General features: G+C 39.0%; 1 protein-coding gene across 1 annotated transcript in view; it reads right to left on the bottom strand.

The window, feature by feature from the left end:
• The window catches only part of LOC140481982 (calcium-responsive transcription factor-like), a 53,350-nt gene that overhangs the window by 23,255 nt on the left and 2,633 nt on the right, over nt 1–27,462 (bottom strand). Inside the window, exons 2-10 of the mRNA XM_072578768.1 lie at nt 23,781–23,866; nt 22,526–22,650; nt 21,818–22,048; nt 14,797–14,917; nt 12,959–13,085; nt 11,216–11,300; nt 4,636–4,825; nt 2,763–2,880; nt 1,866–2,009 (exon numbers count right to left, since the gene is read on the bottom strand). Coding sequence (XP_072434869.1) covers nt 1,866–2,009; nt 2,763–2,880; nt 4,636–4,825; nt 11,216–11,300; nt 12,959–13,085; nt 14,797–14,917; nt 21,818–22,048; nt 22,526–22,636 — 1,127 coding nt within the window. The 5' untranslated portion in view covers nt 22,637–22,650; nt 23,781–23,866. The remainder of the gene's footprint in view (nt 1–1,865; nt 2,010–2,762; nt 2,881–4,635; nt 4,826–11,215; nt 11,301–12,958; nt 13,086–14,796; nt 14,918–21,817; nt 22,049–22,525; nt 22,651–23,780; nt 23,867–27,462) is intronic.

The following is a 27,462-nucleotide window of genomic DNA, read 5'->3' as shown; positions in this document are numbered from 1 at the left end:
ACTAGAATTCCCATAATGTGGAACATATACCATTAGAACACACAAGGAAAGATACGTGACTAATCAGATTGGAGACAGTTTTCAACAGATGCAGCACCAGCAATCAAAATAGATTAATATAACTGGTCAAGATCAGAGGACAGTTAAATGCGTTTAAAAACTCCAGACAATTAGGCAAAAATGTAAAAAAAGTTTTATAAGCCAACCGAACAAAAAATGCCCAGGGGCATAAAAACTTGATCTAGAAGTTGTCTGATAAGTTACTGAAAAGGGATTTTTTGTTTCATTGCATCTAGGACCTTATATGGCCAAATCTAAAGAACCTTAGGTTCAAATACTGGAATAATAATTTATTTTTCCCTGGATCATTATTGTTGAAGTCAAATCATTTTGCTTTGCCTTTGCAGTCAGATTGCATTTGGAAGGCTGCTTTCTTTCATTAAAGGACATTAGCAATTTGAAGGGTTTTCACAACAGTTTGTCAGTTTCCAGTATTTTACAGGTAACCATTATTTCATTTGATATAATTAGTATGAATTTAAATTTCCACGTCACAACAGTAGGATTGGAGCTCTTGTATGGTTTTAATGGTAAATGTTCCACATCATGGCACATCTCAGTCATTAATCAAAGTCATTTTAAAAAGAAATTGATGGGACATGGGCAGCACAAGCAAAGCCAACAGTCATTGTCTATTCCCAATTGCTCCTGAACAGTGTAATTTACTGGCCTAATTCAGAGGCCAGTTAATCAAACATATTCCTGGAGTCACATTAAGGCCAAAAGGGACATATTACATTTCCTAAAGGACATTAACAAATCTAAAGGGTAGTTTTGGACAAACTGATAGTTTCGAGATCACGAAACTGAGTCTAGCTTTCAACTCAAGTTTGTTAATTGAATTGAAGCTCATGACAATGGTGTGATTTGAACACTTGTCCCCAGAACATTGACCTGCACCTACAGATTAATAATCCAGTGACATAACTCCTTAAATACAGTTCCCAATGAAAAATACACGCGGGATAAAAACTTTACTTTTGGCCCAAATTGTTAATGGTGGTGGTGTGGGCAGTACTGAAGGAGAAAAACAGTATGAAGAACTTTGCACCATTAGCTCTTGGGACCCACAGCACCGCAGGCCACTCTCTTGCAGGCAACAGAGCTACTTGCCAGCAAGCAGCTTGTAGTCTATTAAGCCACTGAAGGTTGACAGAGACCTACAAATTGAGACTGACCAGGATTTTCAAGCTGGTGCATCAGACAGGCCTAGAGGTGGTTTGTCTGCTTAGGTGCAACAGCAGCCATGGCCACACCGAGGACAGACTAACTACCATAGTGCTGGCCGAGTAGCAAAGGCTATTTATTTTAAATGTGGGAAAAGTTGCAGAAAGGGCAGCTGCATTTTGTGGCATACTCTCGCTCACGTATTCACCATAGCATCCTGTTTCTGCTTTCAAGTTGGAAGGCTCCAGTTTAGTCCCCCAGCTTAAAGGACCCTCCAGCCATCTTTAATTGAACAGCAAGCCTGCTTTCTGGTCACTTGATGGTTATATCAGAGAAAAGCATAACGCACAGGCTTTTGTCCCTCATTTGAGCCTGACAGCATGGTTCAGAAGTCCACAGTAAAATCCTGCCCATCATATTAGAAAATTGCAATTGAAAATTAAATCCATCTTCCCTTAAACACATTTTTTTTTTAGTACCTAAAGCCCACATACACATACAAATTATTCAATGATAGGAGAAGATTTTAAATAAGAATCATGAGTTTAACAGTAGAAATGATGAGCCAAATGGAGTCACAGATTGCTATGAAAGAAAGTTCCAGCAACCTAATCATGGACCACATGTAAAATTCCTACCTAACAACTCCTCCTACATCAAATCCATTTTTCTTCAACATGTTGAAGGCCTTTTCCTGTTCTTGTCGAATAATCTTCTTATCGATCTTAGGATCTGTGGGAACCCTGTATTCTGGAAACTTCCGCACTTTTTTAATGTAGATTCTGGAGCAGAATAAACATATTTCAGACAAGTTGCATTCTGAAATAGTAACAAAGTTCTTCAAAACTTGAATTTTTAACTTCTAAAAGAAAAACTAACCTATTTTTCTAATGAACCTCTTTAGACATGTTGTTAGACTGCTCTGGAGCAGATATGACTTGCACTTGAGCCTCCTGGTCCAGGATAGGGATACTACCATTGCACAATACAGTTAGCTTGGGTTATGAACAAAATTAATGGAGGACAAAGTCTGTCAAATATTTTTGAAATCAAGAAAGCATACATGCATCCTTCTGGTGCTGTGCAAAGGTTCAAGTGACATATGAGTTTTCATCTTGTGCTGTAAATTGTGGCTTCAGTGGAAGGACAGTCTTATTGCTGCATTAGATTAAGTTTCAATTTTTAGATTTTAGATATGGACGGACAGCACAAGTGAGAGAGAGAGGGGAGAAGAATGGAGCTGCTACCTAGGCAATAGAGTTGGGAGCTAGGACTGCAGGCAATATCTTTAGTCTTCCAAGATTTAATTGGAGAAAATTTCTGCTCAACCAGCACTGGACATTAGATCAGAAGCGATAATTTAGCGACATTGGAGTCGTGTTCAATTTGACATACTCAAAAAGAGCAGAGAGTGTAGCGAGTTGCTTCCAGTCTTTGTGCTACATTGCATTTAAGTGGATTTCAGAAGTCCACAAAAGTTACTGTTTCAGACAGCATTAAAAAAATTGTTTCTATCATTCAAATGGGATTCTTACCGTGCAGCACAAGTTGCCTTATAATACTGATTTGAGATGCTCTCTTGTTCTATTTTCTTAGGTTGAACTCCTTTGCGCCTTGGTCCAAATTGGCACTCCATGACAATAGCCCTACTTCCTGTAAGGAGCATATGTACATGATGAGCCAAGTTACACTCTCTTGAAATCTGTAAACTCTAAACAATAGCTGACTTAAAATTAGTGCTGTCAGAAAACACAAACATGAAGGTGCAATAGCTGTCAAAGCTTTATCATAAAAAATACTGCCCCCAATGGTTACAGAAAGGACTGACTGCACGTTTAAAGCCTTAGGGAAGAATAAGACTAAGCACGGACACAGGTCATTTTGGATCAACTTATCTATGCCAATGTTGACACTCCATAGGAGATTCCTAACCAGTCACACTACATTTGATTGCATTAATATATCCTTCTAATCCTTCAAAGGATTACAAAGGCTGGAAACCTGAAATAAAAACAAAAGTTTCAGAAACACCTATAGAGTGTGTGTTTAAGTCTAGGTGCTCATATGAAATATCACAGACCTAGAACATTAACTGCTGTCCTCTACACAGAATCTGCCAGACCTGAACATTTCCAACATTTTCCTTTTTCATTCCTTCTATTCCTTTTTCCCCCCACAAGTACTTATCCAGCTTCTCCTTAAAAAGCATTCCGGTCTTTAATCAAACTCCAGTAAATTCTATGATCATTTTTTCTAGTTTGCTAAATTTAATTTTACAACTCGTCTTGTTGAGATTTGAACCATTGGGCTACAGCTAAAAATCATAACTACAACAATTGTGCTCTAATTCTAATAATACATGCTGCCTTTAGCATTAACTGTAGACATTTAGCAAAGTGCAAAATACAGTCACAAAAAATTGCACACTAATATTTTACAAATTCAGTTTTATTAAATTCTAGACAGATTGAATGAAGAAAGTTTTCAAATGCTGTTCCAGAAGAAAACACTTCAAATTTTGCAAGTTATTGCAGCGTCAGTCTCATCTGTAGGCCAAGGAACAATAGTATCAGCAACCAAAATTCAAAAGCATGTCCAGATTTCAAGTGGGAACATGACATTTAAAAAAAACTGTCTCACATCTTAGAATGAAAAAAATCAGAATGAAAGCAACAGTGGCTCTGGCATCAATTTTTTTTTAAAACATTAACTAATATAGGAATTCTGCTGGAAGACTAGAACTTAACAATTGCATTCAAGAAGAAATGCAGATTAGTCAGTCTAATATCAGCCATAATGTAAATGAAATACTTACTTGGAAAGACATTATGTTAAGTAAGGACAGTTGTTTACAAAAGTCAAGATATATGTGACCAAACAGCAATAAACCATGCACGTTTGATTTTCTGGAAGTCTCAAGCTCCCATATATGTGGTTTAACTAAGGAGTGAGGTTATCTCTGAGCAACTCAAAAGAGGACATAGCGAGTACAGTAAACTGAGCAGTCAAACGTCAGATGATATTTAATTTTGAGAAAAGTACGATGATGTGTTTTGGAATTCAGTAAAATTATAAGAAATTCAATAAAATGGCAACTTCTACAGGATAAAGTAGCAAAGACATTCAGGGACCCAGACAGACATTTTTAATGGACAGTAGCAAAGATATTTTTTTAAAATACACATTTGAAAAATAGGTACTTATGTGCAAATGCAAAGAGCAATGCTAAAACTAAAAGAAATTTAGATTGTGTTTCGGAACAGGAAGAACTCCAATATATAGAGCAAAAATATATGAAATGTGCCAGGAGGATTAAAATAAATTCTACGTATATTCAGTTTGGTAATAGCTGTCAACAAAATCTCCAGTGGAAAGCAACTATGTTCCAAACAAGCAGCCAACCCTGACCTGCATTAACAAATGGAATTCCATCATATGGTACATATTGAGACTTCCACATCAGCCGAGTGGCAGGTTTAGCAGGGCTTGGAGACTGTCGTGTTCCCCAGACACTTTGTGTTTGCTGCTTGTGAACTGTTAATACATTTTCCAATTCAGTTTCACTCTCACAATACCCACGATAGGAGTCTCCAATTTTCTGTAATAATAAACACATTAGTCAGCAATTAAGACAATTCCATAAAACAAATGTAGAGAATGCTGGAGAATCTCAGCAAGTCTGGCAGCATCTACAGAAAGAGAGAGAGAGAGTGTTAAAATTTTGAGTCTATGTATGCTTTATGCTTTCTTCTTGTTGGCCTCTGCTCTTTTCATCATCACTAACTGCAGCTTGATGATATTAGGCAGTGAGATGTTTTACCCAACTTACACTTCCACATTCTGTATTCTGTTCTAAGCACTGAGTCACAATAACCACAGAAGACAGAGGAGGAAACAATTTTGCATCCTGTGTGGAGACCTGATCTTGCAACATCAACTTTGCTGGCCCACTATCCTGTCCTTGTTCTCCCATTGCCCTACAATTTTCTTTTTGTCTTCATATATTCAGCAAATTGGCTTTCAAAGACCATGACTGAATCTGCCTCCCCTAAACTCTCAAGCAGTACAATCCAGGTCTTAATCATTTGCTGAATAAAAAATTGTTTCCCCATCTCATCTTCAATTCTTTTGCCAACAATCTTCACGTGTTATGTGATCTGCAAATTTTGAAATTTTGCCTGGTAGAATAATGTAAACACTGTTCTGTAATTAAATGATGGGACAGCTCCTTACAGTTATACACAATGCTAAATAGAGTAGACAAGATTAACATTTAGCATTACTTTGATTTAAACTGAACCCACAGGACAGAATAATTCTAGTCCAAACAGGTAAAGGCAAGTTAAGGACTGGTATTAAAAAAAAAGCTCTTCTCAAACAACATAATACATAATTGTGGGGAGGCAACCAATCTCGAGTCTCATGAAATGGGAAAATGCCATCACAAAAGAGAGCAGATATTATGAACAAATAACACAGACGGACAAAATATCCAGCCTCAACTGTATTACAAAGAACAAAGAAAACTTACAGCCCAGGAACAGGCCCTTTGGCCCTCGAAGCCTGAACCGATCCAAATGTACTGTCTAAACCGGTTGGTCAATTCCTAAGCATCTGTATCCCTCTGCTCCCCACCTACTCATACATCTGTCCAGAAGCATCATAAATGAATCTACCGTGCCTGCCTTGACCACGTCTGCTGGCAACACGTTCCAGACGCCCACCACCCCTCTGTGTGAAGTACTTGCCACGTGTTTCCCCCTTATACTTTCCACCTCTCACCTTGAAAACGTGACCTCTTGTTTTAGAATCGTTCACCCTGAGAAAAGGCTTGTCTCTATTCATCCCGTCTATACCCTTCATAATTTTGTAAACCTCAATCAGGTCCCCCCTCAATCTCCTTTTTTCTAATAAAAATAAACCTAACCTACTCAACCTCACTTCATAGCTAGCACCTTCCATACCAGGCAACATCTTCGTAAACCTTCTCTGCACCCTCTCCAAAGCGTCCACATCCTTTTGGTAATGGGGTGCCCAGAACTGTAGACAGCATTCCAAATGTGGCCGAACCAACATCCTGTACGATTTTAACGTGACTTGCCAGCTCTTACACTCAATACCCCGTCCAATGAAGGCAAGCATACTACATGCCTTCTTGACCACTCTATCCACTTGTGCAGCAACCTTCAGGGTACAATGGACCTGCACTCCCAGATCTCTCTGCCCATCAATTTTTCCCCAAGGCTCTTCCGTTCATTGTATAATTCGCTCTAGAATTAGTCTTGCGTAAATGCACCACCTCACATTTGTCTGGATTGAAATCCATCTGCCACTTTTCTGCCCAACTCTCCAGTCTATATCCTCCTGTATTCTTTGACAGTTCCTTATACTTTCTGCTACTCCACCAATCTTTGTGTCATCTGCAAACTTGCTGATCATACCAACAGTGCCCTCTTCCAGATCATTTATATATATTACAAACAACAGTGGCCTCAACACTGACCCCTGTGGAACATCACTGATCACCTTTCTCTATTTCGAGAAACTCCCTTCAACTACTACTCTCTGTCTCCTGTTCTTTATCCACCTAGCTAGAACACCCTGCACACCATGTGACTTCACTTTCTCCATTAGTCTACCATGGGGAACCTTATCAAATGCCTTACTAAAGTCCATGTATATGACATCAACAGTCCTTCCTTCATCTATCAACGTGGTCACTTCCTCGAAGAACTCTATTAAGTTGGTAAGGCATGATCTCCCCCAAAAACCACGTTGCCTATCAATGATATAAATATGATATTCTATTTATGATATTGCCTATCAATGATATTCTAAATATAAATAGATCCTATCCCTCATACCCTCTCCAGCAACTTTCCCACTACCGACATCAGGTTTACTGGTCTGTAGTCTTTCTCTCCATTTTGACAGAGCGACGAGAAGAGAAGGTGAGGCGAAGTGAGGTCTGCCGGCAAGGTAAGGGCTTAATTTATATTTGGCCAGTGGCTAAACCAGAGATACTACACCTGTAGTATCTCTGGTTTAGCCACTGGCCAAATATAAATTAAGCCCTTACCTTGCCGGCAGACCTGTAGTACACCTGTAGTATCTCCCCTCACCCCCCAACCGGAAGAAAAAGATTCTGTAAGGTAAGGCTTTTATTTCTTTCTTATCGTTATTTTTCATATATTTAAGTGCATTGTTTGATTTTAATTAATTCATATAAAGCTAGGCTTACAATAACAGGGGACCTCAGACCCGTGGCATGTGCCTGTTGCTTGATGTGGGAGCTTAGAAACATGTCTGACGTTCTTGACTCTACACCTGCAAGAAGTGTGTCCAGCTGCAGCTCTTGTTTGACCGCATGACGGCTCTGGAGCTGCGATGGACTCACTGTGGAGCATCTGCGAAGCTGAGGAGGTCGTGGATAGCATGTTTAGTGAACTGGTCACACCGCAGGTTAGAATTGCTGAGGGAGACAGAGAATGGTGACCAAAAGACAGAAAAGAGTAGGAAGGCAGTGCAGGTGTCCTCTGCGGTCAACTCCCTCCAAAACAGGTATACCATTTTGGATACTGTTGGGGGAAATGGCTCACCAGGACAGGGCAGCAGTTGTCATGATCATGGCACCATGGTGGGCACTGCTGTTCAGAAGGGCAGGAAAAAGACTCATGGGGATTCTATTGTGAGGGGAGTAGATAGGTAGTTCTGTGGCTGAAAACGGGAGTTCCAGGTGGTATGTTGCCTCCCAGGTGCTCGGGTCAGGGATGTCACCGATCGGCTTCAGAGCATTCTAAAAAGGGAGGGTGAACAGCCAGTTGTCTTGCTGCATATAGGCACCAACAATAAATGTAGAAAACGAGATGATGTCCTGAAAGAAGAATTCAGGGAGCTAGGAGAGAAGTTAAAGAGGAGGACGTCAAAGGTAGTGATCTCGGGATTACTACCAGTGCCACATGCTAGCCAGTGTAGAAATGAAAAAATAGGCAGGATACATTTGATCTCTCCACCCTGGAAGCTCCCTGCCTCTATTCCTGATGAAGGGCTTTTGCTAGAAACGTCAATTTTTCCTGCTCCTTGGATGCTGCCTGACCTGCTGTGCTTTTCCAGCACCACTCTGATCTATACTCTGGTTTAAGCATCTGCAGTCCTCACTTTTGCCAGGATGAACACGTGGCTTAAGAAATGGTGTAGGATGGAGGGGTTCAGATTTGTTGGACATTGGGACCGGTTCTGGGGAAGGTGGGACTATTATAAAATGGATGATCTACATCTGAACCAGACCAGAACCAATGTCCATGGGGGAGTTTTTTGCTACTGCTGTTGGGGAGGTTTTAAACTAACGTGCCAGGGACTGGGAACCAGAAGAGAAAACAATTAGGCAGCAAGGTGGAGACTGTAAGAATCATGAAGATAACATTAATAAAGAGAAGAGTAGGCAGAAAGTGGATAAGCGCAAAAGAACTGGTGGCCTGAAATGCATCTACTTTAATGCAAGGAAGATAGTGGGTAAGGCAGATGAACTTAGGGCTTGAATTGGTGCCTGGGAGTATGACGTTATAGCAATCATAGAGACTTGGTTGAAGGAAGGGCATGATGATTGGCAACTAAACATTCCAGGATATAGATGCTTCATACAGGACAGGGAGGGAAGTAAAGGGGGGGGTGGAGTTGCATTGCTGGTCAGGGATGATATCATGGCTGTGCTAAAGGAGGACATTATGGAGGTCGTGGATAGTGAGGCATTATGGGTGGAGCTGAGAAATAAGAAGGGTGCAGTCACATTGTTGGGACTGTATTATAGGCCTCCCAACAGTGAGCGTGAGGTAGAAGAACAAATAGTAAACAGACTATGGAAAGATGTAGAGGCAATAGAATAGTGGTGATGGGAGATTTTAATTTTTTCCCAACATTGACTGGGATACACTTAGCGTCAAAGGTCTGGGTGGGATAGAATTTGTAAGAAGCATCCAGGAAAGGTTTCCAGAGCAGTATGTCAATAGTCCAACGAGGGAAGGGGCCATATTGGACCTGGTGTTGGGGAATGAGCCAGGACAGGTGGTAGAAGTTGCAGTGGGGGATTTCTTTGGGAACAGTGACCACAATTCTATAAGTTTTAGAATACTCGTAGATAAAGATGAGTGTTGTACTAAGGGAAGAGTACTAAACTGGGCCAAGGCCAATTATATCAAAATTAGGCAAGAGCTCAGAAATGTGGATTGGACACAGTTATTTGAAGGGAAGTCCACATTTGAGATGTGGCAGGCTTTCAAAGATAGGTTAAAAGATAGTGCAGGATAGGCATGTCCCATTGAAGGCAAAGGATAGGACGGGCAAGATTCGTGAACCATGGATGACAGGAAAAACTTGTACGCCCAGCAAAGAGGAAAAGGGAAACGTACATAAGGTCTAGGCAGCTAAGAACAGAACAGTCCCTGGAAGAAATGTCGGAAGAGTAGGACAAATCTTAAACGAGGAATCAAGCGGGCTAAAAGGGGTCATGAAATAGCTTTAGCAAGCAGAATCCCAAAGCATTTTGTTCTTATATAAGAAACAAGCAGGTAACTAGAGAAAGGATTGGTCCAATAAAGGATAATGAAGGAAGGAAGGATAATGTTGAACCTGAGAGAATGGGGGAGATCCTGAATGATTACTTTGCATCAGGGTTCATTGAGGAGAGGAGCATAATGAATTTTGAGATCAGAGATAGAAGTTTGATTAGTCTGGATCACGTTGGCTTAAGTAGGGAAGATGGGTTAAGTAGGCTAGAGATTATTAAGGTGGACAAATCCCTAGGACCGGATGGGATCTATCCCAGGGTGCTGAGGGAGGAGAGAGAGGAAATAGCTGGGGCACTGGCAGGTATGTTTGTGGCATCCTTAAATACAGGTGAGGTGCTGGAGGACTGGAATGTTGCTCATGTTGTCCCCCCTGTACAAAAAGGGTAGTAGGGATATTCCGGGTAACTACAGATCAGTGAGTCTGACGTTGGTGATGGCAAAGTTGCTGGAAAAGGTACTGAGGGATAGGATCTATTTATATTTAGAAAAGAATGGGCTTATCAGTGATAGGCAATATGGTTTTGTGCGGGGGAGATCGTATTCTTGTGCCTGCCATGAAATACTCCATTTGCCTGGCTTGAGTGACAGTAGTTTAACCCCTATGCTCTTGCGGGGATTGTTTGGAAAGATAAGCTACAAAACCAAAAACTACAGATTACTGCAATCATGTTGACAACCCAGCGAGCATCAATTTTATAAGATACTATGTTTCTGGTTTGCATTGAAATGTCTACTTGTGGTGAAACCACTGTACAGCACATATTTAATTATTCACTACTAGTTGTGTAGCACCTATATATAATAGCAGAAAGTGTCAGATTGCTTTTGAATGAGGGATAGGGAAAATGATAACATTGCCTCATTGCTGCTCATCTCACAACAGGGGTTCTGAACTGCACTTTAGGCCAAATACAGATAGTGCAGGGCATCCAAATCCATCAACAATCATTACAAATTTTGAAGAAAGAACAGCAGAGAGTACTCTTCTCCCTTGGGATAGGAAGTGTAGAAACGTTAAACGATTCTTGTCAATCTTTATTAAAAACACAAAATTCTAGAAAGGAAAAATAATGATATGTCTCTCCTAAAACACTAGCTTTTCTCAGAATTTTTCCACTTTTTAAATTTATTTTTGGAGCATAAATGTGTATTCTATGTACTTCACAGACTCATGCTCTTACATTAATATTGCAGTTTGCTTTACTTGTGGTTCAGAGCTGTTAATACAAATCTGTGCTCTCCTGAGTAGTACTTATATTTTTAAATGCAATTCCAGGTTTGATCTTGTAATGAAATGTAGATTTAATCCCCTCAAGAGTATATATTGACCATAACAAAAAGGACTTGAAAGTAAATATTACTGAAATAAAAATCAATTTATAGCAATATCCATTAATGATACAAATATACAAGTACTAATCAACCTCACAGCTTCGGAGTCGTCGAGCCCAGGCAGGGGTGTTGTGTGGCAGTGGTTGTAGTGGGACAGGAAAATTATCTTCAACCATTCTGAAACACAAAAAAAGGATTACATTTCAAGCACTTAGCTACATGAATGCTTTGAGTAGCACTGGAGTAGTCTTTGGAGTACTTCCTCAAATGTTCCTCTGAGAAAGCAGAGCCCTTGAATATTGTTGATCATTTGTTGGTAAGAAAGGAGTGAAGATAGGGAGGGGTAGATGAGTTTACCAACAGATTAGCTGTGATCAAATTAAATGGAAGAGTAGGCTCAATCAATCAATGAAATGCTCTTAAACCTTTTGTGTGTATATATAACCTTTAAGAAAGGTATACACTTACCGAATCTTTACACCTGATTTAGAGCTGTTGTAACCTTTCTTTGGTTGTAAAAAATAAAGATGCTTTATTCACCACTGTTAATACTTCCATTGCTCAAGTTTCACAAAAATGTAATTATACCTGCATGAACTAGAACCTTAACTACCCTCTCTAAGCCAATCAATTCAAGGGCATGTCGAGATGGAAAACAAATGCATGCGAATGACAGCAACATCCCATGGAAGAATAAAGGAAGACTGTTGTTACATGGCAGGTGATGGCCATTTGGCTCATCACGTCTGTACCATTTCCCCAAAAGAGCATTATAACTTAGTTTTCCTGCCTTTGCTCTCTGTAACAATGAACATTGTCAATATTCAAATCATCAATACATGTGCCTCCACCACAATTCCTGGCAGGTGGTTATTCAGCTTATTAGCACATCCAGCATTATATTTTTAACTTCTGAGATAATGCTTCAGAGTAAAATTGCTGAAGTTTTCTTTTAAAATAGTAAAATTAGAATCAAGATCGCCAGGATTAACCATCTATGGTTTCAACTAGAGTAGTTAATAGTCTAAGGTTATGATAAACTCTCAATCTTAAAGGTTATTTCATCAGTCTGAAAAAAAAAGGATTTGGCCTTAGCTTCCTTTTTAAAGTTTTCTTTGACGTTCTGGTATTGAGACAATTAACATCAAGTCCAAATATCTTTTTTCTGACCACTGATTTTTAAAACTTAGTCACGTGTGATGTTAAATTGATTGGCCAAAAAAAAAAGGTATTTCTTCACAGCTTTTCTTGAATATGGATGTCACATTTATAACTTTCCAATTCTCTGCCACTGTCCCCATCGAGGAAGAATTGGAAGATTATGACAAGAACTTCTATTGTCTCCATTCTCACTTCTTTAATGACCTCAGACAAAAAGAATTTGAAGCAGGCAACTTTTTCCAGTCTCAATGCAGACATCTTTGCCCATCATTTTTATTCCATCCATTTTTCCCACCACTTCATATCGACCACTTCTCTGTCACTATCCTCTTTGCACTTGCTAAGTACGCGTAACTTTCAGACTTTTTACAGGATTTCCTTTTATGATATTCCATTTGTATTCCTTGTATTCCATTTGACTGCGTTATTGTTCTCATCCTTTTAGAACTTGCTGAATTTGACTTGATTCTTATTTGAAGAATCCATCTAACAATCATCAAAAAGCCTCTTTCTGCGCCATTAAGCTCTCCAACACACTCATTATTCAAAGGGCTTTTGTTTTTCTGCGTTTCCCTTTTGTTGAACCATATCTAACCTCTAACTAAAACATCACGGTCTTAAGGGCTATCCAACTTTCTGTTAACTTTTCCAGTCAAATTTTGGTTCATACATACCTGAGTGAGGTCTTTTTGGGCAAAGTTAACGAAGAGGTGGGGTGCAAAACATAGCCACTGTTGTCTGCTATTGCCGCTACAGTCACTGTCTGAAGTTCATCACTTATCGGTTTATCATCAGCTGCATCTGGCAAAAAATATGTTTACTTTTCAAAAATTAAATCAAACAGCACATCCTTAGGTGAATCAACCTTTAAAATGTTGTGAACAAGTGCAGAAAGTAATCAAGATGACTAATGGAATTCTGGCCTTGATATTCGAGAGAGCAGAAATATAAGGATGCAGAAGTTCTGCTGCAGCTGTACAGAACCCTGTTTAGACTTGGGAGTACTAAGTAAACCTGGGCGCCACACCTTACGGCAGATATTTTGGCCTTGGAAGGAGTACAATGTATGTTTACAAGAATAATACTTGAATTTCAGGGGTTAAAGTTATGAGAAGAGATTATACAAATTCGGCCTGTTTTCTCTTGCATTTAGAAAGTTAAAAGGATGATCTGATCGAAGTCTTCAAGATATTAACAGGAAAAAAAGAGGCTAGACAAAGATAAATTATGTCCTTTGGGTTGGAGACTCTAGAACTAGGAGGCATTGTCTAAAAATTAGGGCCAGATCATTCAGAAGCGATGTTAGCAAGCACTTCTACACACTACAGGTGGTAGAGGTTAGGAACTCTCTTCCGCAAATGGCAGATGATGCTAGATCTGTTGTTAGTTTTAAATCTGAGTTAGATAGATTTTTGTGAAGTGAAGGTATTAGGGATATGGGCCAAAGGGAGATATATGGAGATGGCTACAGATCACCCATGACCTCATTAAAACGGATGAATAGGATGAGAACTGAATGGCCTACACCTATTTCTATATTCAAATACATCAAAACACAGTGGAATACCCATCCTTAAAATTGAGGGATTGTTTTTAAAAATATAACAACTTAGCACTGCTGCCTCACAGCATCAGGGACTGGTCTTCAATTCCAGCTTTGGGCAACTGTCTATGTAGAGCTTACACATTCTCCCTGTGTCTGCATGGGTTTCGTCTAGGTGCTCCAGTTTCTTCCCACAGTCCAAATGTGTGCAGGTTAGGTGGATTAGCAATGATGAAGACCCTATGTGGGATATCCTTTGGAGAGTCGGTGCAGGCTCGAAGGGCCTTTTTCTCCACTGTAGGGATTCTATCAATTCAATTCCCCTACTTCATACTGCTAAAACAAGTTACATTGGCATCACAAAAATCGGGTGTGCTATTTCAGCATTTGGTTGATATGACATTATAGTTATTTCCATTTTTATTAAAAGATCAAACAGTGCTGAGGAAAATTGAAGTACGATTAATAAACCTTCTTATCCTTTTAAATTTGGCCTTTAGTCCCCATTTAGCACAGCTTCATTCCAAAAGCTGTGATATGTTTTTTTCTCAACTACAATAACAGTGCTCTCCTTCTTTGCTTCAAAGATGACTTGTCATCAAAGAACTTTTGCTTGATAGTTATTCACCAACACGATAACTTTTGGACCAAACATTAGTTGAAGCGATCTAAATTCATGCTGCACTTTTTTTCCTCCTGCTTTATTGTGACAATAATGATATCATTTACATTAAAATTAAAAATAATTTCACTGTGTGAACCTGCAACTGTTTATGAAATTAGTTGGGTTGCACGTTAATTCCATTCTTTTTCCAATTCTTTTCACCATATGGTACAATTTGGTGGACAATTACCTACCCAAAGGATGGAGAATGGAGTGCCTAGGTTCCAGTGGTCCATTGTTTTTACGTACATAACTGGCACAGTGATAATGTGATGATAGAGAGTATATGTAGCAAGCTTTCTTACCATGTGAATCTGTAACATCCAGAATCTGTCCCTGTGGTATCAGCACCTGCGTAACGCCAGGTGGGTTGGAAGGAATCACATGCAGCACCTGGCCATTCTCTGACTGACTGGTAACAATCATCTGGAAGGAATCATTAACATGGGACAGATCTCATGAGATTAGCATGTTGGCGAGATGTCATGACAATGAAAAAGCAGATGATGAGTCAATTTATACTATTTCTTGATCATCTTTAGAAAATAGCAAGAGAAGAACTACATTATTACCCGAGTCACATGTAAACCGGCATAAACTTAGAGAAGTGAATAACTAGTGTGGGAGAAGTGGGTTCCGGTTAGTAGAGCATTGATACCAATGCTGGAGAAAGTTGGCTAGGCACTATTTGGACAGCCACAACCATGTTGGGATTGGTGTTCTCACAACCCAGCATAACTAGGGAAATAGAGAGCCCATAAACTAAACAAGGGATCAAGCTGAGACAAGGGATATAGAAAAGGCAGGAAAACAAAATACCAGCATCAGGTCAGAGAATGGCAGAAAAGCAGAGAGAAAAAAAAACTTATAGCAGCAATCAAGACAGTATGCTATTAAGATAAAAGCTCTATCTAAATGTGCAGCATTAATAAAATAAATGATTTGATAGCACACACTGAAGTAACTAAATATGGTCTGATAACCATTAAGGAGACATGGCTGCAGGATGACAATGAGTAGCTCTGAATATTGAGTGGTGCATGACATTTGAGAATATTAGAAAGCTCAGTAATAGCAGAGGAGTAGCAATCCTAATCAAAAACTGAATTGGTGCAATAGTTACAAATGATCTGATGCCAGGAGATAAGGATGTAGAATTTTGATAAAATTTAGAATTGGTAGTGGAAAGTAGTCACTAATGGGAGTGCTATACAGGCCTCCAAACAGGAACCATAATATAGGTAAGTGTATACAAGAAATATTGGGTGCAAGAGATAAAAGAATGGCAATAATCACAGGTGATTTCAATCTACACATAAATTGGTCTTGATGAGAAGTTCACGGAATTCTTTTGAGATAGTTTCTTAAAGCAGTATGTTCTGAGACTAATCACAAAGCAGGCCATACTAGACTTGGTATTGTGTTATGTGACCAGATTAATGACCTCCGAGTAATGACACCTTTATAAGCACCAATCACAACATGTTTGAATTTTACATCCAATGTAACATGAGAAGATTGGGTTCAGGACTAGTATTTTAAACTTAATTAAGGGCAACTTATGTAGGCATGAACGTTGAGCAAACTGAAGTGAACTAGGATATCAGACGAGGCGATACATTAGCAGGAATTCTGTGGCCAATATTTAAAGGGATCTTTCATAGTAAGTACTTTCCTACTATAAAGAAAAATTCCAAAGGGAGGCCCACCATGCACAGTTAACCACAGAGGAAAAGCAGCAAATGTAAGGAAAAATAATACAACTGTGCCAAGTTAAGTATCAAATCTAATGAATAGCCAGAATACAAAAAATGGCAGGCTGATTAAGAGGTTAAAGCATGAAAGCAAGCTAGCCAAAAATGCATACAAAGATAGCAAAAGTTTCTATAGGTATCGAAAAAGAAAAACAGGAGCAAATGTTGGTCCTTCAGAGAAGGAGAAGTCAACTGTAGATTTTTAAGAAAAGCAGATATATTGATTAAATATTTTGTGCATCTTCATACAAAGGACACAAAAACATCCCAATAATAGAAGTTTGTCAGGCATTTAAAGGAAGAGGGGAACTTGGTGAAATTATAATTCTTCGAAAAACACTGAGCAAACTGATAGGTTGACAAGTCTCTGATGAATTTCAGTTTTTTTTAAAAAGAGACGGCTCGTCAGGTAGATACTGCATTAGTTGTTTATCTTTCAAAATTTCCTAGATTCTACAAAGGTTCTGCCAGACCAGAAAGTCGGCAAATACAGTTCTTTCATTCAAGAAGGCAGAGAGGCAGAATACAGGAGACCTTATGCCAATTATTGCATGACATCTGACATAAGCTTGGTGATGGGGGGGGTGGGGATTAGAATAATTGACACTGCAACCGAGTAGTTAGAGAAGCTCAAGGTAATCAGGAGTCAGCCACCCTTTTGTGAAAGAGAAATTGGGTCTAACTAATTTGTTGAAACTTGTCAAAGGAGTAACTGCAACGTATACTTGTACTGTGGATAATGGGTGCCTATTCAAGTACCGTACTTGAATTTCCAGAAGGCATTTGACAAGGTGTTACAAAAATTGTGTAAAATAGGAGCTGAAAGTAGAGGACATGACACACTGATTTGATCTAGTCAGACAGATTTTCAGTGCGGAAACAGACCCTTTGGTCCAAATTGCCCACGCCGACCAGATATCCCAACCTAATCTAGTCCCATTTGCCACCACCCAGCCCATATCCTTCCAAACCCTTCCTATTCATATACCCATCCAGATGCATTTTAAATGCTGTAATCGTACCAGCCTCCACTACTTCCTCTGGCAGCTTATTCCATACACACAACACCCTCTGCGTGGAAAACGCTGCCCCTTAGATCTCTTTTATATCTTTCTCCTCTCACCCTAGCTCTGGACTCCACCACTCCAGGGAAAAGACCTTGTCTATTTATCCTATCCATACCACTCATGATTTTATAAACCTCTATAAGGTCAGCCCTCAGCCTTGGAGGCTCCAGGGAAAATAGCCCCAACCTATTCAGCCTCTCCCTATAGCTCAAATCCTCCAAACCTGGCAACATTCTTGTAAACCTTTGCTGAACCCTTTCACAACATCCTTCTGATAGGAAGGAGACCAGAATTGCACGCAATATTCCAAAAGTGGCCTAACCAACGTCCTGTACAGCCGCAACATGACCTCCCAACTCCCGTATTCAATGCTATGACCAATAAAGGAAAGCATACCAAATGCCTTCTTCACTATCCTATCTACCTGTGACTCTACTTTCAAGGAGCTATGAACCTGCACTCCACGGTCTCTTTGTTTAGTAAAGCTCCAGACCTTACCGTTAAGTGTGTAAGTCCAGATAAGATTTGCCTTCCCAAAATGCAGCACCTCACATTTGTCTAAATTAAACTCCATCTGCCACTCCTCAGCCCATTGGTCCATCTGGTCAAGATCCTACTGTAATCTGAGGTAACCCTCTTCGCTGTCCACTACACCTCCAATTTTGGTGTCATCTGCAAACTTAGTAACTATACCTATGCTTACATCCAAATCATTTATATAAATGACGAAACGTAGTGGACCCAGCACTGACCCTTGTGGCATTCCACTGGTCACAGGCCTCCACTCTGAAAAACAACCCTCCACCATCACCCGCTGCCTTCTACCTCAGAGTCAGTTCTGTATCCAAATGGCTAGATCTTAAAAAGGTGGATTCCGTGTAGGTGAATCAAAACTTACGGATACTCTTTTGAAAATTAGGGGTTCCCTTTTATGAGGGATAAGAAATAATTTTACATCGAAAAAGATTATATGAATTTGGAACTCTGCCTCAGAAGTGAGGTAGGACAGGGTCATTGAATATTCCCAAGGCTGGGGCAGACATATTCTTGATTGAAAAGGAAATCAAATTTATTGATGGAGAGAGGAACGCGGAATTCAAAACACAAACAGATCAGCTACGATCTTATTGAATGGCAAAGCAGATTAAAGGGCCGAATGGCCTATTTCTGCTCATAATCCATATGGGAGAAATTGGCAGAAACCAGAATGGTGATAATTTACTGTTCATTAGGAACAGCAGAGTAGAACTTAAAGGCGACCATTTAAAATGATTTGGAGATGCCGGTGTTGGACTAAGGTGTACAAAATAAAAACTACACAACACCAGGTTATAGTCCAACAGGTTTATTTGGAAGCACTAGCTTTCGGAGCGCTGCTCCTTCATCAGGTGGTTGCCTGATGAAGGAGCAGCCCTCTGAAAGCTAGTGCTTCCAAAAAAACCTGTTGGACTATAACCTGGTGTTGTGCGCTTTTTAACCATTTAAAATGATTACAAACAAGTCGTAAGTTTCAAAACGATGAATTATATTCAGTTCAGTAGCCAGAAATACATTGGAGAGGCCTGCATAACTTCTTAAGTAAATCAATGCGCCTGATTTATTAGAAGATCTTTGCTATCCTTTAATTATTTGTCCAAAGGCTGCAAACAATTAAGAATATTATTCTTTCATCCAGTTTAAGTGGTCAATAACGTGCAAATATGTAAAAATTACCTAAATTGACAGAAATACAAGTTTAAGCAAAAATAAAGAGCTGGGCCTTATAAAACGAGGAGGGTTAAGGGAAAAAAATGGGGTGACCACCAGCCCAGGACCTTTTGGAAGTCAAATGACAGTAATATGATCTGGCATAAATGTTCACAGAAAAAGGATCAGTACTATTTTATATGCATAACTCTTTTTAAAAAAAAACACAGGTCTTATGCACGACCACCATTAGGTGGCATCCTCCTCCTTTCTATCTGACCTTACCAGGTAAGTAAGGCAAATTATAAATTTTGCCAGTGCATCCTATACATAATTCCAACCACACTCAATTTTTGCCCATTCTGGGTCTTTAGGTATATTTTACCAAGATGAATCCCAAGATCTCATTGCTTAGAGATGAATTCATTACTTTTAAGATCAAAGTTCCAAAAAACATTTAAGTCAATTACTCTGACATAAAAGCAAAATACTGCTGGAAGTCTTAAGAATAGAAATACTCAGCCTTCTGGCAGCATTTGTAGAAAGAGTTGTTGACAATATATCAAATTTCAAAAAGTTTTAGGTTAATTGGTTCTAGTAGAGAGACTATAAAACTTGACCATGGAAGAAGAAAAGGGAAGATCTGAGATTGGGTTAAAGGCAGGAAAGCACAAAAGGATGATTGGACAAGGTAAAAAAAGATAGATCTAGAAGAATTCAAAATGGAAAAACAACTATTAACAATAGTTGTAAACCAAAAAAAAGACAAAAGGTTTTGATAGAAAATTGTGAGCTCAAGAGTTTGGACATTGTGAAGCGTCTAACTGAAATAGGCGGTGGTCCTCCTTAAGCTTACATAAAGGTTCATTGGGACAGTGGCCACGGACAGATGTGTCAGTGTGGGGCAGAAAATTAAAACAACAGAAGGTATATGTAAACCAAAAAGGTAAAGGTCACCATACTCTTACCAGACCATAGATCAGGTTAAACCACCACTAGTCACTTCCCTCTTACCAGTCAGAGGGAGATGACAAGTGATGGTTTAACCTGAGGGTCACTGTATCTCAGTCAAATGGAGAGGTTGAGAACCACAGTCCTTCATGATAACCCTCAGCCACTGCAGGAATTGAAGCAATGCTACCGGCACCACTCTACTTCACAAACCAGCCATCCAACTAACTGCGATAACCAACCCCATCCAATGATAGATGACATGCTTGCAGACTAAAGGCGTTCTCCAAAAGTAGTCATTCAATCTATGTTCGGCTATGCCAATACAAAATGGACAGCATGAGCAGAAAAAGAACAATGTGCTGTTTTGAAAGCAGTTCAGGCAAATCCCTTTATCCACCAAAAATCGGTGTTTGGGACTCTAGATAGTATGGGAAGAGGTAAATTGGCAGATGTTGCACCTTCTGCATGAGATGATGATTAAAACTAACCTGATGAAGGCATGTCTGCACAAGCCATAATGCAAGACAGTATAAATTAAATGGCTACAAATGTGCCAGCCAAAACTGAAGATTTAAAAGAATTTTAAAAACTTGTGGAAATCTTTTTTAAAAAAATACACCACAATAATTCTAGAAAGGAGAACTTAAAGTCCTAAAACCAAAATGAAAAGGAGACAATTAAAGTATGTTTGGTAAATCAACAGGAAGGTGATGGTCTACAGGTATCATTGCTAGACTACCAATCTAGAAACTTAGCTGATGTTCTGGGGACCCAGGTTTAAATCCTGCCACCACATGTGGTGGAAGTTGAATTCAATAAATATCTGGAATTAATGATGACCATGAAACTGTTGCAGACTATCAGTGAAAAACCCATCTGGTTCACAAACAGCCTTTAGGGATGGAAACTGCCATTCTACATGTGATTCCAGAGGAACAACAATGTGGTTGACACATAACTGCCCTTTGGGCGATTAGGGATGGAAAATAAATGCTGGGCCTGGCCAGTCATGCCAAGCAACTCCTGAAGGAATTTAAAAAAACACATCAAACACTGATTAAAATCAGCAAGGTTTACCTCACATTGGTGGAATATAGTAGAAAGGAAGGTGATCACTTTGAAGGTGAACTGATGACTTTGCAATGCATCAGTTTTGTTAAAGAAACTATGCTTTTAAGTTCTCCTCAAGGTTTAAATCTCTTAATTGTGAAGACTGATTAAAATAAACAAGTATTTTTAAACAGTGGCTCGAAAATTTACAAGTGTGCAAATCTACAATTTACACATAACTGCAAATTCAATTATTGTTGACAGCATATGGTCTAAACTGTATCTTGCATATTTAAGACAATTTAAGACAAATTCCTGTTGTCAACTAAATTATTTATGCATTTACTTCCCAGAGCATTAGTATGTACAAGTCTAAACAGTCACATTCACTACAATCCTCTTATTCAAATCTATGATCAAACTTTTGGACAGAAAGTTGTGAGAAGGTTTGGCTTGGGTAACCAGATTGTTTTACTTCCTCCATCTAATGATGAGGATAAGTCTCTAACTGAGGAGAACGCAACTCAAAGAATCAACTCAGAGGATGAACCTTCATCCACCAGCTCTGTAAGGATTACTTGATCCTTCTGAAAACTTAAGAGTTTAGTGTACTGAATTGTCAGTTCTTCAATTTGCTACCAGTTAAATTTCTTTGTAGATTTTAAACTGAGAATAATGATATCACATTCTGTGCTTATATCATCACCGTATGGCAGCCACAACATTGTTTGACTCCAGCAATAAACAGGATTATTGCACAAGGTAAGGAGAAACATACACAATTTCTATAATTTGTATATAGTGCTGTTACTAACCATACGTGCATTTGTATCCCCCAGTGATTGAAGTTCATACTGGATCGGCTGTCCATTCTGATCCATCAGCTGGAAAGGCGCAGAAGACAGAGTCGGTGCTTGCTGAGACACCTGTACTGTCGGATTCTGGGTAGTAGTAGAATCATCGGTAATGTGAACTGTGATAGGAATGACAGTGATTGGATCATTTCTTCCAAACGCAGATTCTCCATCATCTATCCAGGCTAATTGCTTTGAAGGTTAAGAAAATACAAAAGCGGAGTTTAATTGGCTTAGTATTTAAGCAACAGCAAGCAGAGGTAGTTCAACAACATCAGGATGATAATCTCGAAGTCTGATTAAAAACTTGTAATCTGGCTGGATAGTTAACTTAACTGAGGACACAGTACCTACATGATGAGACCTCAATCTCAGCTGAATCATGGGGTGGTAGCTATTAAGTGGAGATCTGAGGAACTTCCCAGGGGGTTTGACAGAAAATATAAGGACTAACCATGCACACAAATATCAAAGTAATCATTTGTACAACAGTATTGAAATATACAATCATGTTTGTATTACTGAAACTGAGTATTCAAATTTTGCAAAGAAAGGTCTGCCCCCAAAATATTAAAGTCTGTTCCCTCTGCATAGGTTGATTCACCTCTGCTTGTTTCCATCAGCATCTACTTTGACCAAACTTTTTTCTTGTCTAGTTCATAACCATACCTGGAAAACTTGATGTTCTGCTTCAGAATCCTCAGTTATATCAGCATTTGGTCCCAATAATGTAGTATTTCTCTCAATGCCAATCTCATCCTCACTGACATCTTCTGCCATCTCAGAAGTAACCACTGAAATAAAAAGATAAAATGACACTAACTGGCTGAATAAGGAAATCAACATGATCATAGCTAAGTGGAAATGTTTGAATGTACACTGGAATGCATTCAGAAGTCAGAGGCAGATAATCTCAAAACACAAAATATGCTGTTAAAGGTAATAAAAATTGAAAGCATTTTTAGCTTTTTAGATACAGATAATAGGGAAGTTAACTTCAGTTTACATTCACTCCGGAACAAAGCACAGATTAGGAATTGTCTAGCTTGACTTTCTGGCAAACAGAAAGCCAGCAAAATCTCAATATACACAACAGTTGATGAGCCTTCCCTTGATTGAAAAGAGCTCCCTCTTGAAAGCCAGTGGATTAAAGATGCAAGGTAAAAAGTTGGATGAAGTTTGGTTTGGAATTAGCTGCAAGGTCCCCTCACTGGAATCGATTTTTGACATCCATTAAGGTTCACATATCAATGGTTATGTGGACAAGAAATGTATCTTTTAAAATTATATGATAATAATCAAATTGGAAAAATTCTTATTTAGAGCTTTTTTTCTGGGTCTTTTCTATTCAATTCAGAGATTGTTTCAAGTCTGCTCTGTCATCTGCATTCAAAATTATTTAATCCAAATGGCTCAATGTATTAGTTTAAACAGAGTTGCCACAGACCAGAACAATTACGGTAAGAATACAAGATTTTAAAAAATCTAAACTGGATCACTGAATATTGAACACAGACAGCTAGAAAAACTCAGCGGGCCAGGCAGCATCTGCAGAGAGAAAGACAGTCTGGTGTGACTTCTTCAGACTGAAAAGGTGTAGGGAAATATTCATTATTATAGGCTTTTGCCGGAGGAGCTGGCCTAGTGCAAATGATTAAGGGTTGTTAATGCTGAAGAAATGTAAAATCAGTATAAATGAAGGTGAGAGAGAAAGAGAATTGGTCTTCTGAGTGCTAAGTAAACCGTAATAAGAACAGACAAGTTTACAGGACACTTCCCAACAGATTGAATTGAAGATACACAATGCTTGAAGGGAATGAATGTGATTAACTGAAAATCATTTGTTCATGTCTGTGTGTCATCAAGAACACTTGAAAGAGTTTCATGCTTCCTGTACTTATTCATTTTCTTATCATTCACTTACGCTAAAATCCATTCACTATTCGTTAGCTGATCCACTTAATTGTCCAAATCCCTCGCAATCTCTTGAATCTTCTCTGTACTGGTTACCTGACATTACAAAAAAAATTATATTGTATAAAGAAATATCATCTCTCTCAATAACATGATTAAAATGCAGGCATTTGTCAGATTTTGCTCTCTATTTGTCTAATATTCAATTCAGTTACCTCATTCAAACAGTGAAGGACTCAAAAACTTGGAAGTTTACAAGATAATGCTCCCTATGAAGACTTGCTGTTCAGTTACATTCATTGATTGCACATTTGGACCAATTATCTTTGTGTCATTACTAAACAATTTTTAAAATTTATTTTCCTGATATGTGGGCATCAATGGCAAGGGCAACATTTGCTGCCCTAAAAGCAGCTTGCCTGGGCATTTCAAAGGACTGGTAAGAGTCATCCATTGGCCAGACCAGATGGTAGCTTTATGATCACCATTACTCATAAATTAGTTTTATATTCAAGATTTATTAATAGAATACAACTTCTATCTGCTGCCATAGTGAAATTTGAACTCCTGTCCCCACAGCATTAGCCTAGATCTCTGGATTACTCATGCAATGGAGTAAATCATTTTCCAGGGAGACAATTTTATACCATTTGGGTTTAACTTTGCTAATAGCAAAAACAACAATTGCTGTACCAAACTGGTTCGAAAAGGTCTCAGAAATTTTATTGGATTAATGAACTTTAGATGGTGCAAAGCTAAACCTCTGGTGAGTTTGGAGATTGCATACAAGGTCAATATACAGAGCTTTCTTCCAAGAAGCACATTGCAGATCACACTTGTATTAGAAAGTACAGTGCAACAAGCCAGACCAATTATTTATACTACCCTATATTTATATGCTCTCTTTCAAATATAACTGACAAAGTGTAACTCAAAACTAGAGCATGATACAAATTTATTTACTGCACATTGGACAGAATTTGGAGGAAACTAACAAGAAGCATTTCTGATAAGTTCGCTTAAAATTTTAAACTCATACTCATTCTGATTTCTATTGCAATTGCAGTTTGGAATATCAACACAAAAAAAAGGTTAAGAAAATGTAGACATCCACTTCAAACTCACAGACAGAGCCTAAACAATACAAAACAACTAGGCCCTTCCACCAGTGGACTACTAAGTAGAAAATACCAATACAACTGTACTACATTCTCTTCCTATAATTAGTATCCACCTTCCATCACAGCATTCCCTTCCTAATAATTTGCTCATTAATGGATGAAGCCACTTCATCCTTGGCATCCAAATGCCAACTAATTAATGACCAACATGTCAACTCCCCCAAAGCAGCCCAAGTTTTAACATCAAGACAAATCCATTCAGTTATTTATTAAATAAAAATTACACACACTATTTGGAATTAATACAACACAGTGAAATCTCACTGAACAGTTTTTTAAAAATGTATTCATGATTTGTGTCTTTGTCAAGTAAAAATTCTAAATGCAATATTATACACTATTTTCTGCTTACATTAAATAGCCACAAGATGTTTTACTCTGGCTGAAATTGAATTTGTTTGTGTTTTAGAAAAAAATATTCTGTTATCTTTCCTCAGTTTATTTTAAAAACAGCACCTCTAACTTGAGAATGTGGTCCTGGATGCAAAGCATGACCTTTTGAATTGTTTACATCAGTAAAAGGGGTATTATGCTTTTCGCAACCAGATGTCTCAAAGCATTTACCACCAGCAAAGTACCATGATAGTGTAGTGCTTGATGCAATGCTTTTTCTGGGTGGTAGTGGGGGTGGAGGTGGAGGAAAGGAGATGGTGTTCAAAATGCTCAAACTTCCTTTCTGAAGAATATCCCAGAAAATTCACGAGTGCTTTCTAGATGAAAACAGGGCCAACATTAACTGTGATATTTTAGTTGTATAGCTTTAATGCTCTGATTTATTCATGAAGAATTGCCATGTGGAAAGATTACAAGGAAACAGCTGGCATCTGTGGTGAAAGCCAATAACCTGAAACATTAACTTTATTTCTCTCTCAATTGATGCTCACAAACCTGATTGCTTACTGTTTTATTCCAAATGAAATGATCATTAGCATGAATGACAATATTCAAAAGGACAGAAGCAGCCAACAGGAGCAAACATGGGGCTGGTTGAAAAAATTATTATACAGTATTAAGCTATCATTCTGTTCTCAATTATATCATATTGCCAATAATGGACTGAAGAACATTATAATAAAAAGAACTGCCAATTTTTCATTAAAGTTACTGCGGGAGGTTATTCTTAAAAATTCCTCAACTCTAATGCTCAACTTGTCACGTACAGTTTTAATTTCAGTTCCTCTAAAAACATACAATTCAAGTATAGCATCATTAGCTACTCCAGTACGTACTCTTTTAATACAAGTCTGTCATGTTGGATCTCAGCAGAACTTGCTCTGGTTAAGCTGAGGAAATTATTTTGCAACCAGAAGCAAAAATTACAACAGGAGTTTTAGTAATTCATCTTCTTCATTTTTTGGTCGTTGTGTCCCATTATGGAGACAAAAAACTTGCAGCAGGCTGGAAGAACACAGCAAGCCAGGCAGCATCAGGTGGAGAAGTCAATATTTTGGGTATGACCATTCTTCAGGAGTGGGGGTGGGTGTAAGAGGAGCTGCAGACAAAGGGGGGGTGTGGGGACAGGGTGGTGAAATGGGGATAGGTGAAGACAGGTAGAGGGTGCGACGTGGTTGGTCAATAGGAGGAATTAATCTGGGTCGTGGCTGGGAGAAGTGGAAGGGATGGGGAGGGGCTAGGAAGGGAGTCAGGGGAGGGAGGTTATATGAAATTGGAGAACTCAACATTGAGTTCTCTGGGCTGTATGTTGCCCAAGCAGAAGATGAGGTTTTATTCCTCTAGTTTGGGGTTTGATTTCGTTGTGGCAATAGAGAAGGCCAAAGATGGTCATGTCAGAAAGGGAGTGGGAAGGGGAATTAAAATGGACGGTAGCTGTGCCAGGCTGAGATGCTTGGTGAAACTTTCCCTTAGTTTACTTTAGGTCTCCCCGATGTAGAGAAGACCACACTGGGAGCACCAGATACCGTAAACTAGGAGAGGCAGGTTGTGCAGTCCTGGAAGGACTATTTGGGAACCCAGATGGAGGTGAGAGATGTGGTGTGCCAGCTGGCTTTGCATCTTTTCAGGTTGCAGGGGAAGGTATCTGGGGGTTTGGTGGAGAGAGTGGCACGAACCAAGGATTGGCGAAGGGAACGGTCCTTGCGCCTGGCGCTCTGGGGCGGGGGTTGGTGGGGACAGATTGTAGCCAACATAATCCTAGGTAATACCAAATAACGCACTGACACTAGTCACTGAAAAGTGGATAAGAACAATCAGTCTTTTTCTTTATACACTGTCTCTTTATCTACACTAACAAATGCATAAGGATAGCATGCTGCCTCTGAACTCACTCCCTAGGAATCTTAGGAAACAAAGATAGACACGATACATTTTTAACCAGCGTTTCAAGATTTACATTCTACCAACTATGCTTTTTTTGTGTCAAAGGAATAATTGTGCATCAAAGTTTTGCTTTAGAGAGTCATGATAAACTATCATACCCTCAAGCAAAACCTTATCAAGAACAATGACGGGAGGCACAAATATTTTATGTTCAAATATGTTCCATGAGTTACA

The sequence above is a fragment of the Chiloscyllium punctatum genome, chromosome 10, assembly GCF_047496795.1.
Source record: "Chiloscyllium punctatum isolate Juve2018m chromosome 10, sChiPun1.3, whole genome shotgun sequence".
In the NCBI taxonomy this organism is placed as follows: domain Eukaryota; kingdom Metazoa; phylum Chordata; class Chondrichthyes; order Orectolobiformes; family Hemiscylliidae; genus Chiloscyllium; species Chiloscyllium punctatum.
The sequence above is the reverse complement of the archived record's forward strand: the minus strand, read 5'-3'. Positions and strand labels throughout refer to the sequence as shown.